General features: G+C 36.0%; 1 protein-coding gene across 4 annotated transcripts in view; it reads left to right on the top strand.

The window, feature by feature from the left end:
• Positions 1–14,599, top strand: part of LOC149540080 (uncharacterized) — a 109,010-nt gene extending 94,411 nt beyond the window's left edge. For 2 of the 4 annotated variants that reach the window (XM_089801275.1, XM_089801274.1), the window contains exons 12-13: positions 13,259–13,340; positions 13,464–14,599. In XM_089801275.1, the coding sequence (XP_089657401.1) occupies positions 13,259–13,340; positions 13,464–13,990 (609 nt within the window). In that variant the 3' untranslated portion in view covers positions 13,991–14,599. The remainder of the gene's footprint in view (positions 1–13,258; positions 13,341–13,463) is intronic. The other 2 variants (XM_089801277.1, XM_089801276.1) reach the window with 1 other exon arrangement.
• The last annotated feature ends 2,022 nt before the right edge of the window (positions 14,600–16,621 follow it).

Genomic DNA, 16,621 nt, shown 5'->3' with positions numbered 1-16,621 from the left:
CATTGGAATAACATATACCCAATGACACATACACACAATGGAAAAATAGATTTCATTGACTGCGTCGACCACTGCATATTATCAAGGAAAGAAGACGAGCTTTTGATGGAATGCTTCGTCATACATGGTCACTGAAATCAAATGTCAGGAAAGTCTTCTACTTGTCGATAAAGATCATTAAACATGTCTCTCTCACAACTTTGCCTCGTGCCATTGAGTTCTGACATAGCTCTCACCAGAGAAAGAGGTGTTTTGACATCTAGATTCTCAACACACCCACATTCTAATGTTTTCCCTAATTGGAGTTCACATGAATCAGCCTCAAGTTCAGCGAACTTGTCTTTATAAAAGCACAGGCATCATCGTTGTTCATGATCGAAGAGGAAATACGGTTATATGCAGAAAACATTCCTTTAAGAACCCAAAGCTTCAAAGGGTGAAACGACAATGAGAATCAGAACTCTACTAGCATAATCCATGAACCATCACCATTGATGAAAGTGTAGCAAGTGAACAATTACTTAAAGCATTTCCAATAGCAACATCCTCAAAACAGAATGCTATGGCACATTTTATCGAGTATTGTGTGGTATCTTTGAAACACCGGCCTGAATGTACCGCTTCAACGTGCTTGGCACCGATAGGAGAATGTGCTTTGAGCTATTTGGCAAAATGCTCGTGGATTGAGCATTCCCCATGGAATCCATCGATAGAGTCATCTAGCTGCAAATTACCCAAACTTTGGGATGAGGATCCCATAAAAGCAATGGCATGGAACTCCACAAGCATGATATTTACCAATTATTTGACAAAATGCCAATGTATTTGCCCAATTCATGAGAAATGGGAATGCGAATCCACCTTTTCCCAACTAATCCAATGTTCAAATGTTTGAACTACACTCATTACAAAGCATATTCAATGGCAATTTTATCTATTCTCCTGCTCACAAACACATGGAGTCGGAATGAGAAAATACGGTTGATTGCAATCCGATGTGTTGGTAATCATGTGATCATGGAAGGTGTATTTCTAATGCTCGACAAGTTATTGAATTGGAGGCGACATTGAAGAGGATGCCGTAAATTTCTAAGAGTAACTGGCCTTGCCAAGACAAGAATAGTGAATTTGAAATGAATTTGAATGCAAGAAACTATGTATGCAATGATGATTTTTACCAATGGCATTCTCCGATATGGGAAGGCAATAATTTGATTGTTGGCCATTAGAAATGTCTAGCAGTGGGCAAAGTGTCATATTCCATTTTTAAGAATAGATTTTAATAATAATTAGATAATACAATGTTATTAATTAAATAATGATAATAAAGTTATATTAAAACTAATACTAAAATATAAAACTAGGAAATAATAATTATTTAATCTATATTATTAATGAAATAATATTTAGTATGATCTTTTAAATAAATAAATAAAAATAAAGTTTCAATGAGTAAATAAAGAAATAAAATTAATTACTAGAGACATTACTATAGAAAGTATGTTAACTTTCTAAATAGAATTTAATAATGAATAATAATAAACACAAATAATTAAGTAAATAAATAATATAACATAGAATATGTAATTTAACTAAATCTAATGAAACATCAAGAGATGTTTAACAAAAAGACATGACTCCTTAAAGTTAAGATATAAAAGTGAAGATAGTTTATTTTAGAGAGAAGAAAAATAGATAGAAGAAGAGGGGAGTTCAAAGAGGAAAAATGGAAAAGGAAAGTAATATGAAGAAAATAAGGAAGTGACTTTCCGAAAAGGTATCAATGATATTGAAAGGATGTGAACCTTTGAAAGGGTCGTAATTATGAATGGTTGTGAGACTTCAAAAATATTTTGATTATAAAGTATTGAAACTTTTCCAAAGGATTTTAGTTACGAAGTGATGCGACTTTTCGAAAGGATTATAACTCTGAAGTGTTGTAACTTTTCAAAGGATTTGTATGATGAAAGGTTGTGACTCTTGGAAAAGAAGAAACAAAAAAAGTATATTTTGTCCTTTCCTTATAATTATAAAAGGAAGAATTTGGAAAGTAAATATAGAGTTGAGATAATTTTATAAGGAATAATTCATTGAAGGGCCAACTAAAGATAGAGCCACATGGACCAAGAAAAGAAGGTATGAAAGGTATGTTTATGGATTATATTTGTTTAATTATATTTATAAATTTATTTATATTAATGAATCATACTTGTAGATAATATTGTGTTAACTTATGTGGTTAGCACCATGGATATTAATGAGACTCAAACCATAGAGCATGTGAGATATCAAGATCTCCATTGTCTGCCATGGCCGATAATCAATGTGCCAAAATATTCTGATGTTGTCAACATATGCATATGTGAGTAGCCTTGGATAGAGGATGCCCGTCCAAGAAGAATCTTAAGGGGTGCTCTCTCAGGAAGACGACGAGGTAGTTATGAGCTAGGAAGCCCGACTTGGAGACGTCCTTAAGGTTGGTAAACTTAGAGGGTAGAATAATATAGTTAGTTTTGTTATTGTTGTGATTCTAACCATTATTTTGTAGGGATTACTTGTCCCAAACTAACCCTAATAGTGGGGACATTACATAAAGGGCGAAAGATAGTTTGATGACTAAGGTAAGAGCTAGTATGAAGTCATCCTAGCTCACAATGGCTTCCAAATACGTAAGTCGGGCGTACGAGTTAGAAAATACAGAGGTATCCTTATGCAAATATGAAGCACGTGGAAATGGGAAACCCACAGTATAAAGAAAACGACCTAGCAATGATGGAAAACCCACAGTTGTAACTCATTTTAGAGTGAGAACTGATTCTAATTGGAAATGGAGCTCTTAGGTCGATGAATCAACCGTTCATATTTTAGTTTTTGTCCCACATGATATGGCAATAGATGTGAAGTCTTCTTGAGAAACATCTTGGTGTGGGTTGTCAAAGATAGTGTCTTGACAAATGTCGTATCTCTGTGCATACAACAACTTGGTTCTACAGAATAAAGCATTCCCTTTAGAATGACATGAGGAATGTTCGTTGTATCACATGTCAAATATGTATGTGTTATATGTGTGTCATATAACAAGCTCAAGCTATGGGTATATCGGTGATATCTAAATAATGTTCTTGGAACTGAACATAAATTTGTCAAAATACTTGCAAGGGGACGATGTGCAAGAATTAATTTTCATAGCTGAAAGAGAACTAACGAGAGGAGAAGATAAATATGCAATTGAATGCCAAGTCAAGGGTTCTTTTTTTGCAGAGGTCCTGTAGCTAAAGAGAAGGGGAAGAATATATTTGTCCTGTTTTGTAGCAAGGAAGAGGGGGAATTTAATATATTACATTTTCTAATTAGTTTGATAGCTTGATAGGGTTGCAAGGATGAATAATCATGGTTATTTTGGCTATGTGTTTGAGCTAAAGATAAGGTTATGCATTCTAGATCCTGTGGTCTGATTCCTTATCTTTTTGATTGAAATTAATCTTGTGGTTATTTCTTTCATATTCGAACATAGTTCTGTTATCATGTCAAGGGAATTACTCAAGTAAGGGAACTTATTAGTTGTGTATTCATGTTTTGTGAATTGAGATATTTAATGCTTCAATTTCTCTGCGATGGGGAGGATTTAGTGAGTGATCTTACGGTCATTTGTCAGTTCTCCTTCGATTATCTAAGTCTGAAAACACATTCATTTCATAGTAATAAGTGAATGTCAAAAGCCTTTGTGTCTTCAGGTTAAAGACAAAACCCGTATTTAATTCATTGAATATCTTTTAGAAGGGAGCTGAGCCTTTGTATCAAAAATCAGAGTGTTTACACATAACATTGTAAATGACTCAACTATTAGTTCAGTTTGTCTTCTCATTTGGGCATTCAAGGGTCGTTTGTGAAGGTGTTTGTGAGAGGACAAATCTGTTTACTAGCAAAATGGATGCCTCAAACCGAATGAAATGATAGCAGAATATGCACAAGACTTATTGAATAAGGCATGCCATCGCAGGCATAAAGGCACAAAAGATGAACATAAGGAATGGTGATGAATCGGTTATCCAAATGCCATCCTTGCCATCCTATTATATACTAAATTGAATCAAACCGAATGAAATGATAGCAGAATATGCACAAGACTTATTGAATAAGGCATGCCATCGCAGGCATAAAGGCACAAAAGATGAACATAAGGAATAGTGATGAATTGGTTATCCAAATGCCATCCTTGCCATCCTATTAGATACTAAATTGAATAAAAGCGTGTGTTTATTTGCTTATCAAAACATATCATCATGGCTGAAGATTCATATTGACAATGCTTAAACCTCTATTGATTGAAATCTCACCTCAAGGAATGCTCGTGATTCATTAATGAGTATAATGGTACGAACACAAACTCCAAAGTGCCCAAATAGGCACTGCCTATCTCGTCCGAAGTGGAATCAATTTGTAGGTGGCCAATTTTATAGCCAACACGAGAATTGTTTGACAGAATGATTCGAAGATGTAGATGCAAATGTGATTAGGATGTAAAGCTTTGAATAAGCCAATGAGCAATTAAACACACTGCATTGTTGACAAGGTACCATGGCATTGGCAAGCATGCTATTGGTTTTATGCAATCCAATGAAGCAAGTCATACACAAGCCATGCTCATACTGATTGCTTTGGGAAAGCTTTGAATCGTTTTAAGTGGATGTCAGCAAGATATGAAGTTTGTCCTCAATTCAATGTGCAGCATAGGCAAGTTTTATAAGTTCTTTAGTAACTCATTGAATGGTGAAAGAAGTCCGGGTGACTTAGATAATGAACATGCCACCTCTTTTGTCATGCTTTGTTCTTGTGGTCCTCGTGAAAGGCGACATAACCTGCAAGTAAGATGAGTATTTGATGAAATGCCATTGGGAGTAGTAATATGATTCATCAATAGAATGTCCAACTGGAAAAGCATTTTTGCATACTTTCACTCTCCCTCAAGGCAAATGGAGTGCTCTGCACGGGTAGCTATGATCTACGGTGCATGAAGACTCTGAACAGTGCATGGGTCTTCTTTGTAATGTTGTGTCGTCTCAATGAGTAAAGTATTACATAGAAATGAAACACATGATCAATGTACGTAGAATAAACATGGACGTCAATATCAGTAAAGGTGCTTCCCTGTCATGAACCCAAATTATTGTATAAACATATTTCTTAAATGAATATATAATGTCTTAAAAAAAATTTATTTATTATTAATTATAATGATAAGTAATCTCATTTAAATATATCAAAAAGTCTAATGCCACTATGTTATGCAAACTCAAATAAATAATATTATAATTCTTCCTAATTCATATCTAACCCCAAATTAAAACATTACTAATAATAATAAATAGATACAATTATAATAATGAGACTAAGGTTCGTGACCCACTACCGATGGAAATTAACAATATAAATATCGGCATATAAGAGGTGAAGGGGAGAAGAAAAGAGAGGGAGGAACGAGTCACAAGGGAACAGGTTTGACAATGGTAGTTGGAGAAAACAAGTCATGTCAGTGCCAAATATCAACAAGCAGTACAAGTGTCCACCTCATTGTGGAAGTAACAGAGTCATTCAAATCACAGTAACAAGGAAAGGTGATAACATAAGACAAGTGGGCCAACACGCAAATACGAGTGACAACAATGAAGAGAGGAACAATTAAAACTGACAATCACGTGGATCGTACATACTGTCAGCAACCGTTACATAGTTCGAGCGAATTGGGAAAGGTCACCGATGTGACGAGCGAATACGGGTCATTGGACCTCGTGGCAAGAGAAGCACGTGCACCAAGATCAAGAGTAAAGAAATTTTCTTCAACTAGACCGCTGACGTGGCCAAGGTTGGTCCACACTATTTAAACATTATTGGATTCTTGTAAAGGTAATATAGTGTAAGCGGCTAGGGTTAGAAGATCATCAAGCCCCATAATAACCTCTAAGGTATTATCATCAATTTAATGAATCTTCCTTTCCTCTATGATTTTAATATAACACACACACACACACATGATCAATGATTAATTAATTGAATAATTATCCTTCTTATAAATTGTATAATAAACTAAAGACATGATGATCCAAGAATAGTTTGGTGGAGAATGATCCAGGTATAACCTGGTGGAGGGCATTCATTGTGAATGTCATAAAATGATCCAAGTCTAAACTTGGTGGAGGGGCATTCATTATGAACGTCATAAAATGATCCAAGTGTAAACTTGGTGATGGGCATTCTTTAAGAATGTCATAAAATGATCCAAGTGTAAACTTGGTGGAGGGCATTCATTATGAATGTCATAACATGATCCAAGATAAACTTGATGGAGAACATTTGTTTTAAATATTAATTACTTCTTAAGGATATAAGTTACTTAATTAGATTTATTGTGATCATATCGATCTTTTATAATTATTAGGGATTCTAATGTAACACTAATGGTGGGGACATTACATTCCCACTCTATAATTGTGAGCCACAATATTTGTAGATGCTAGGTTGAGCATAGTAATCATTTGACTAAATGCCTCAAATGCATTCAATGTGTAATCATAAACAAGGTTAGGGAATTGTTTCAAACAATGCCTTAAGAAAATATCTCATTGGCTTCCATCATGGCGGGATGCACCTAAAATGAAATTGACAGTAGTATCCTCCAATCACATGCTCAATTAGGAACTCTGATCAATGTATTAATATTTAGAAGGCGTATAAAGTCTTGAAGACATATTGGATTGAGGGCCAACGAATGTGAACATCATCATAAATCCACAAAAGAGGATGGGGATTCGTCCAAGAAAAGTATATGGCAAAATCTCTCAAAAGTCACGGCAAATAGTCAGCTCGATAAAATAACTTGAAGTATCCTCTTAAGTGCAATGATAGCTGAATATACATTGATGTGTTATTAAAAAGATTCTAAAAGCTATAAATATTGTGCTATGACATCTTCATACCATCTAACTAGTGTCCTCACCGTGATGGAAGTCTTCAAGCTCAAGGAATGGGAGCTTGTTTATAGAATGAGCATCGAATGACATTTCAAGAAAAATGGAGAGATCTTTGAAGGAGGTTCAATTACAAAGACTACATCTATTTCATTGTGGTGATGGTGTCGGATACTATAGTTGAAATTGTTGAGAAATTTAGTCTCATAGTAAATTGAAGCAAATTCTATATATACAATATATGTTAATATATATGTGTTGATGTAAATCTATTATATGAAAGTCTGATTTAATATGTACACACACACACACATATATTCCAAAATACATTATTGAAAACATAATAAGTATCGGTTGTTATCAAGACCGAATGTAGATCAAGTATCGACTATCGTTTATAATCAAAATACATGAATCGATAGTGATATGAAACATGACTATAGGTGACATACTCTACATTTCTTTATGAAGTCCTCAATATTCCAATCTTGAGAATAATGAAATTTTATGGCAAGAGTGTTTTGGTCGGAGGCCGACAATATGAGAGAAATAGGCATTGGGAGTGGGGCATGCAACATAAGTATTATGAGAAAGGTAATTGTACAACAGATTGAGAAGCACAATGGGGTGATGTAATGTCCTTGACATATCTAAGTAAATTAAATTAATTGGTTAAGTGGTGTTGTGAGGTTTACATACCATCGCCCCATTGCAAATGGGGACACCTTTTTGCTTAGTTGTAGTTGTGATCTTAGGTGGCCTTGGTTGGTAGCAATTTTCTAGTCTCCATGTCTAAGAGATGAGTTTGAGCAACTTTGGCTTGTTAGGTAGTCAAATTAGTTAGAGGGTATGAATGAGAGTTGGGCCAAACTAGTGAAGGATGTGAAGTCAAAATCAAGAGATTTGTGATGAAATAAAAGTTAAAATCTTTTGAAAATCCTTTTTTCACTTTCCAATCTTGCACAAACAAAATCTTCAACAATTAGTTGTGTTTTCTTGTTCTTTGGCGATGCACTTCGTTATAGCAAGGCATGGGAGGAACATTCGAGGCATTTGGATGAGGTGTTGGGGATCATGACTTCTTGTTTAGGGAGAGGTCCAAATGTGATTTTGGGATGATTGAGGTTGTAGACTTCGGTCCCGTCATTAGTGCTCAAGGCATTTACGTACAGTAAGAGAATATTTAGATAATTCTTGATTGGCCTACACCCAAGAAAGTCATAGAGTAGCGTGGATTTTTTGAATTGTTTAGTAACTACAAGACATTTGTAAAGGGTTTTTTCAACTAGGGGCACCACTGGTAGATCTTGTGAAGAAGGGAGCATTTCATTGGGATGAGGAAACAGAAGGAGCTTTTGATAGGTCAAAGAAAGTCACGAATAAGTATTCAGCTCTAGCACTACCAGACTTGAGTAGACCCTTTGTCATTGAGTGTGATGCATCAGGAGAAGATATTGGCGCTGTGTGACGTGGGACCGTCATCCCATTGTTTTTCATAGTTAGAAGCTCATAGGAAACAAGCAATCGTACTTGGTCTATAATAATGAGATGTTTTCCGTCATGCACGTGTTGGCCAAGTTTTGACAGTACCTCATTGGGGCAAAATTTGTGGTAAAGAGTGACCACCATAGTTTGAGATACTTCTTGGAACATGAGGATTTGAATGAGAGGCAATAGAAATGGGTAAGTAAAATATAGGCATATGATGTTGACAGTATGTGAAGGGGAAGAAGAATGTGGTGGCTAGCACATTGTCCAAGAGAATTGCCATATGTTCATTGATATGGATTTCAGTTGATTGGAGGGCTGATTTGTCGATCGAGTAATCCAAGAACCCATTTGCTTTCCAATTGATGGATAGTTAGATACATGATGATTGGTATAAGGTGGTGGATAATCTACAATAGACCCAAAATTAACATTATATGTACACCGATGGCACATGATTGACCAAAGTTTTGAGGTGGGAGATTTCCTCTACCACCACCACAACCATACAGACAATCTTCCTTGAAGAGTGGTGCATGACCATATAATTTGATACAAAGAGTAGAAATTTCCTACGAGTTGGAGCTTCCTATAGGGAGTTAGATCCATAACATGTTTCATGTTTTATGCCAAAAAAAAGTAGCTAGGCAACATATCATAAACTATGAGGAGCTTCCACCTATCGACAAAGAGAGTACACTTGCATCAAAGCCTGCATAGATTATTGATGTTAGGGAGAGGGTGTTAAGGTCACACACCATCAAGGAATACGTAGTGCATTGGAAGGATTTTCCAATTGAAGATGCCATGTGAGAGAACAAGCAGATTTAAAAGCATCGAGTTTGCAATTGCTTGAGGGTAATCAATTCTTGGGCTAAGAAGACTATATATCGTGGACATATGTAAATGACTTAATTAAATTACTTGTTTAAGGTGTCTCAAATTTAAATAATATCATACAAGCTATTTTAATTATTAAGTAAAAAATAAATTATGTTGGCCTATTATAACCTTCTGGATACTTTGGATTCTAGGGAATCATCATGGAGTTATCTTTTCTTGTGTATTTGCGATTCCAGTTGGAATTGAGTTTGTGTGCTATTTTGGAGGTGGAAGACCTTCCCTAGTTTGGCATGTGCAATCTCGTTGGGAGTGATTCCTCACTTGAGTCTACCTGTTTGCGCATATTTGTAAAGTCTCCTTCATAGACAAATTTGAACATTATATAAAAAATATAGATATCTTTTGTGTTGAAGATCTATTGACAAATTTTATAATATTATTGTTTGTTGGATATGTGTGCACATTTTGTTATTGTCATTTTGAAGCCATCTCATAATATTGCATATCAAATTGGAAGACTAAATCAACATTGTTTAGTGTCAGAGGGTGTTGAGTGTCGAAAGTGTTGAAGATCAAGTATCAGGTGTTGCTGAAGGTTGATTGCTGAAGGCCCAATCCCAAGTGCCAAGTGCCAAGTGCCAAGTGTTGAGTATGACTTGTCATACGAGTACATTATTGGGTGTTGAGTGTATTTGTTCGTATGGTTGTGGTAGAGTGCCAACGGAGTGTTGTACAATTGTGATAGTAAGGTGTGGAATGGATTTTCGTCACACTTTAGTGGCAAATTGTGATTGGTACACTACATTTGACAATATCATAGGTTGTACAACAATAAAAATGTAGGACAATTGTTGTCAAAGTGTATGGTGGAGACAAAATAAGTTGAGAGGGTATGACATACAACAGGGACAATGAGTTAAAGGCATATGTCACATGATAAAAAACAAAGCAATGATATTGAAACATGTGATACATCGATTAGGTGTATGTTAAAGACAAAATAAGGTGAATTCATGCATGACATAGCATGTAGGGATTGTTGAATTGGCAAAAAAAAAAAAGGTTGAATGGCTGGTAAAATATGTAGGAATCATACGGGTGACAAAATACAGGTTGCATGGTAGACAAAGTATGTAGGAATCTTACAGTTGGAAAATTAAATATTGATCGTACAGCTTGCAAAGATGATGACGAGTGAGCAACGTGTTGATGAACTGTGGGTTTTGTGTTATGCAAAGGAAACGAAGATCATGAAATTTGGGGAGGCATGTGGAAAAAATAAGGAAAATGTATGGTAGTGAGCAAAGATTGTACAATGATTTAAAAGTAAAGAGTGTACTCTCCTTTCTTAATTTCCATACTGCTAAAAAAAATTGTCCCTTCAAATTTTTTTCCCCTTGTTGATTATTTTAATATACTTTTTTCCTCTTTTTAATTTTTAATTCATCCTCATTTTTAGATTCTTTTTTTGTTTTCTTATGTCACCCTTCATATTTGACACCAGAACAGAGGAAAGGTATCTTGCAGAATCTCTTGGTGGGCTCATGTTTGTTCATGTTGTTATGCAAGTTACAATGGTAATGAAAATCCCTTAAGATGGGTTCTATAAATTGTTGAAAGAAGCAACCGCTAATATATGGGAAAAAGAGATGAAAAGTGCACTATTCTGGCCACATGATAGGAGGAAAGTAAATGAACAGTTCGTTTAAGAATGCATGGAACTTCAAAAATAATACTAAACTCAGAAATATAACATTCCAGAATTGGACTGAGGCTGACTATGTTTAGAACTAGCAGGCTGAGTTGGAAGTTGTTCATCAGACAGTTATGGAGGATATGCAACATGTTGGTAACAACATTGATGGCAGCAATGTCGTATTTGTTCCTTCCAGTGATGCTTTTGAATTTGACTCATATAATTGCAGCAATCATGCAAAATGTTGTGTTAATGGGGCATATTGTAACTGGTCTCTTTGAATGCTGTATTTATGTTGTTATCTTGCAGACATGATAAGTAAAAGTTTTCTATGGACCAGGGCCTAGTTGCTGGCCTTGGTGGTGTTTCATTTTTGTTGGATCTAGTTCTTTATTGGTTATCAGGTTTGAATCAAGTATCTTTGTCGATGTTGTATTCTTTTGACACAACTTAGATCATAGCCTGCTATTTTAGTAAACTTTTTTCGTTTGAGGGAGAAAACTAGTAAATTTTTTAGCATACCTAATATATATTTCTGTGTAGTTATCTATTGAAAATCTTTTTTTGATGGTGTAATCTTTTGACACACCTTGGATTGTAACGTGCTATTCTAGTAATCATTTTTCATTTGAAGGAGAAAACTACTAAGAAGTTTAGCATCTCGTGTGTGTATGTGCGTGAATGCACTTGTATGTGTGCATGTGCGTATGTGTGTGCACGCACTTATGTGTTTGTGCAATTCCTACATATATACACCAGGATTCCACATAGCTTATATGACGTAGCTTCATATATTTCACTTACACTTTTTCTAGATCAAGCCTTTTTTAGGAATAATATGTTCCATCTTGGTGGATTGTTATTGTACTCACCTCTCAGCAATTTTTTTCAGGAAGATTCTTTCTTTAGGGAAAAAATAGAAAGGTTCTTTCTTTCAGCATTTTGCAAGTTCTCTGCTGTCACCCTGTGTTGTTTCTCGTTGCAACTTCATTCTGTGGTGCTTATGCTTTGAAAAGTTTTTGAATGCATCAAAAATATATTTTGCTCCATAGTTTGTTTTTCGTCATCTTTATTTGCGACTGAGCAGTGCTCTAAATGCTTTGAAAGCTTCAAATGCAACTTGTGTCTTGAGAGTTTACCCTACTTTTCAAGTCATTGTTGAAGTTAATGAAATAAACAATCCCTCCCATTGAGCTGGCCTGCATCTGTGGAGAAGTGCATGGGTCTTCTCGAGTCTGTTATTCCCTGCTTCAATTTGAGACAAATTCAGAAAAAATCATTGCCACATTCAATATATTTAATTCTTAAAATGTTTAGTCTCTCTTTCTTAGAGAATCAATAGATGAAACAACTTCAAATTTTCAGTGCCACAAATTGTTAGGAAGTTCCCGAGTCATTACAGTATATTTCTCCACTTGTGTGGTACATCAAAGATTATATAAAGTGCACTTTTTTGTGTGCTAGCGGGGGAATATGGCTGATGATACCACTATTTTATCCTTGGTAAGGCCATCCTCTCAATGGAATTCAGCCTCCAAATCTTACATGTCATCTCATTAATTGACTAAAAATTAGGTTTCATCTCATTAAGAGGTGTGACTTCTTTATTTTTTTCAAAGGGTTTGGCACGTCTAAATTTTATTGGTATGTGATCAAAAGATGTACTGGTTTTGCCTCTGATCTCCTGGAGTGATTAGATTAGATTTACATTATGTAGATTTTTTCTTTTAAAAGGTGTGTAGCATTGATGTCCACAGAGTGGACAGTTTACAGTGAAGGATGATTAAAAGATCTTGTATTTGCGTTGGTCAAGCCATGTATAGATATTTGGTACGTTGAATCTGTAGCCTTACAACATAAGGGACATGATACTTTCGCAGTCGACAAGAAAAAATTCTGCACAGGTTTTTTAAACAAGAAAAAATTCCACATTATCTAATGGTCTCTGGAATTATCATATCTCTAATAGATTACATTTCTCAACTTTCAATTCACTCCTCATATAGATCATACACGGTGAGGCTATTGATTCAATGTCTATACATGGCTTGGCTAATGCAGATACAAAATCTCTTAATCATCTTTCTCCTCAGTGAATCACTCTGTAAATGGCCAATAAAAAATGGTGAATATTTTATGGTACATTTGATCATTTATGATTACAGCTGTATCTTTGTATTATTGGCATAACGGACTCTTAAAATGTTAAAGTAAATCGACATTTTGGATGACAATAGGCATTGATCCTTGTTTTTAATGTTCACAGGCTGTACCATATCCCTCACTACCAAGGCGCAGTAAACCAAAACGTGTTGATACTTACCATTCCTGTTGGAGAATTCAGGCAGGTAGGATTCATAATGCCCTTCTTTTAAAGCTACATATACATTTAAGTTTCAGTAGACTAGTAGAGATCAGTGGTGGATTCATTCCCCTGATTTTTATTACTCTTCTCTTGCATTACACTACAGTGGAGTCAAGGAAAGGAGGTGGGCAGTTAACAGCCTGTGAGGTGATGTTTTTTCATCAGGAAGATACAGGTTTACCAAAGGAGCTTGTGAAGTTTGCAATCCGTCAAGGAATGTGGGCACAAGTTAAAAAGCTATGCCATGGGTTGCACATTTATCAAAATAAACAAATGTCAGGAGCTTCTATGTCACATTTTGCATTCATGGCTAGAATAAATACAAAGGTGCCTGCTGCATTTTTGAGCAACTTGGGAAGTCCCATAAAAACAGAGGATGTATTGGCAGATTCATCTCCCCATGTTTCATCAGCTCAAGCTTCACCTTCTCAAATCTCATCAGATGAAGTTTCAACAGCTCGAGGTTCATCAAATGTGCGGAAAGGGAACAGATGGAAATGGGCCATTGTAGGAGGCATTATAGTTCTAGCATGTTGTCTTGATAAGGGAGTTTTGAGTAAAGCATTTATATTTGGGGCAACAAGAAGGCTAAAGAAGCTTAGAAAAAGAATGACCTGTGATAGAAGAATATGACCAATATACTATTTTCCCCTTTATTGCACAACACTGTCCACTCATCAAGTTTATCGTCAGTCTAAATAGACTTGAAAAGTCTATGAATATTTTGGACTTGTCATAATGTTGCTAGGTTGTCATTACACATTGATGTCACTAAAAGAGTTGATCTCCAATATCAGGAGTCATTATTTATGCCAAAATTGAGGCACTTTTTAGCTCAACCAGGTATCCTCACAAGATGTGGGTGAAAAACTTGATGGTCAAATACAGATCTGAGGTTTCCAAACTGTTCATGTTAACAATGCAGATTTCTGTGTAGCATGTGCAAGAGTTCCTAATTGTCACTGCAAGATGAGTTTTGAGAGTTCAATGCGCTTCTCCATCTACAAGAGTTGAGAATCAAGCCACAAGCCACAAGCCACAAAACATCTTAAGTCAGGATCTAATAAATTAATTAGAAAATACTTTCAATGGGGGTTTTATCTTACATGAATTGGCTGCACCAGTACGACACGGGGGCAAATATTTGTCACAAAGAGATAATGTATATTATCTTACTGATGTCATGATGATTATATTGCTTTTATAGATCAAATAAAGAGTTCAAAGACAGCTCGTAGACTATGATAGTTTCCCTTCTTATTTTTTTCCTTTCATCTGCAATTGTTTGGGAACGTATATTAGAATGTATTTTGGGACTTTAATCTTGTGTTTCATATTGTTCCAAAAATAATATTACAGTTTTTTTTTTTCAAACTTTGGAGCAATCTTTTTAACTTGGCTTCCATCTGGGACTCAAACCCTGGACCACACAGCAAACATGGAATTGGTTTTAGCCTGTAACTGATTGACATGCCGATATATTTCTTTTCGCCTATAAGTTGAGAATCCTGAGCTCGCCCCAGTACAGTACAGGCTGAGAATATATAATACTTCTAAAGAGCAAGGGCACCATAGAATTTGTTAAACCTGGTTTTTTAAGAGGTGACTGAATTTTTATGTGAATTTGGTCCAATAGTTGCCATATAATTTTTTTCTAACCTTTATTTTGATATCTGCTGATTACCCAGAAGTAATTCAAGACTGGTTAATGCCTTTAAATATTTTGTATATATGTTTAAAGCTCTGTAGCTCAATCGGTTTGCAGATTTTAGGACGAACTAGGGTTTATTTTTGTTGTAACTTGTGGACCAATAAATTAAGAAAAAATTAAACTTCAAACAACTTTGTTATATCATAAGACATATGAAAAGTTATGTTGTTAAAATAAAAAAATTCTCAGGTCATCGAACTAAGTTCACTTTGGTAGATTTCTTATGCAAGGAGACGGACGCGGCAATAGCGTGTCAAAGCTCATATGCAGTTTTATAATCTGCGCTTAAACTTTACATGCTCACGTTTGATTCGATTGAAACAGTTTGTGTGGCCGCAACAATAAAACGGAACCCACGTATCTCATATTCCGCAGTGACATGTGAAGAGAAGAGTTGGAACTTCTCAGCTGGCGAGCAAAGTTGCAGAAAGGAGAAAAAAGTATTGCAAACGAGGGCTGAATTTGCACGCGATATAGCGTAGACTAAATAGCGGAGGCGGTTCCAAACGTTCAGTGTTTTGAAGCTCAGAGGATTTCATCTCGCGCCTGTTCAACGCGAGTACTGACTTCTTCGAAATTAAAGAAAAATATCTTCATCTTCCAGTGTTTTAGGTTGAGCATCTACCAGGTACGTATCCACATGCAGGTTCAGAGCAAGAGGTAAGAGGTACTCCACGTCATTGCAGGTTCGTGAGCGTGGAACAGAACAGAACGGGTGTGAGCCAAACTGGCGATTTGTTTATTTTTGTGGGGATTGGAATTGCCACGTAACAAGGTCTACATACAAATTTGAGGGGTCCAGCATTCTGATTGAGGGGTCCACAAGACACAGGATCAGTGCAGGGGCAGATTTAAGGGTTTGGTCGGTAGTCTTAGCAACCGGTGGGACCATCCAGTACTAAAGACTTTGATATTGGCGGGCTTCCAGATGATGATTTTACTTGATATGGTGTCCCTCTCTTTCAGTGGGCTCCAGCTCGGTTCCATTTGAAGACAACAATATGTGCCTCCAATAGGCGGACAAGCAGATCCCAGGTACGCCTTTTCCTTTTATCTTGCATATGATTTTGCACCTGTTCAGGCTCCCTTTGTTTCTTCTCCTGGGATTGGTAAGTTTACAACAGTAAAACACTATTAAAAACATATAAACAAGGCACCGGTGGGAATGATATGGTCCTCATGGACGGAACAAACGGGGAAATCACAGATACATCTGCAGATAGGATACTTGTAAAAGTATCATTGACTGATCAACCTATGATAAGAGAGGAACAGTCAGAACTAGATGGGTCCACCTTACATAACACAGGATCTGATAGTAACAGGGTGGCAGAGAATCAGATAGTCAGGGCACCCGTAACAGCAGAACAGCAAACTAGTTTGAAAGAAGCTACGAAACACGACATCTCTGGCAATAGTGGCTTGGTCCTGACATACGGAGATAGTTTAATGCACAGCAGCATCATCAAGTGGAATCAAGAGAGCTTCCTCATTATTCCAGAACCCTCAGCCGGACACACGAGTTCATTCAATCTTGGAGGGACAAATGGTAA

The sequence above is a fragment of the Cupressus sempervirens genome, chromosome 9, assembly GCF_028749045.1.
Source record: "Cupressus sempervirens isolate cs-2001-9-10 chromosome 9, ASM2874904v1, whole genome shotgun sequence".
NCBI lineage: Eukaryota > Viridiplantae > Streptophyta > Pinopsida > Cupressales > Cupressaceae > Cupressus > Cupressus sempervirens.
This window is presented reverse-complemented; position numbering and strand designations above follow the sequence as displayed.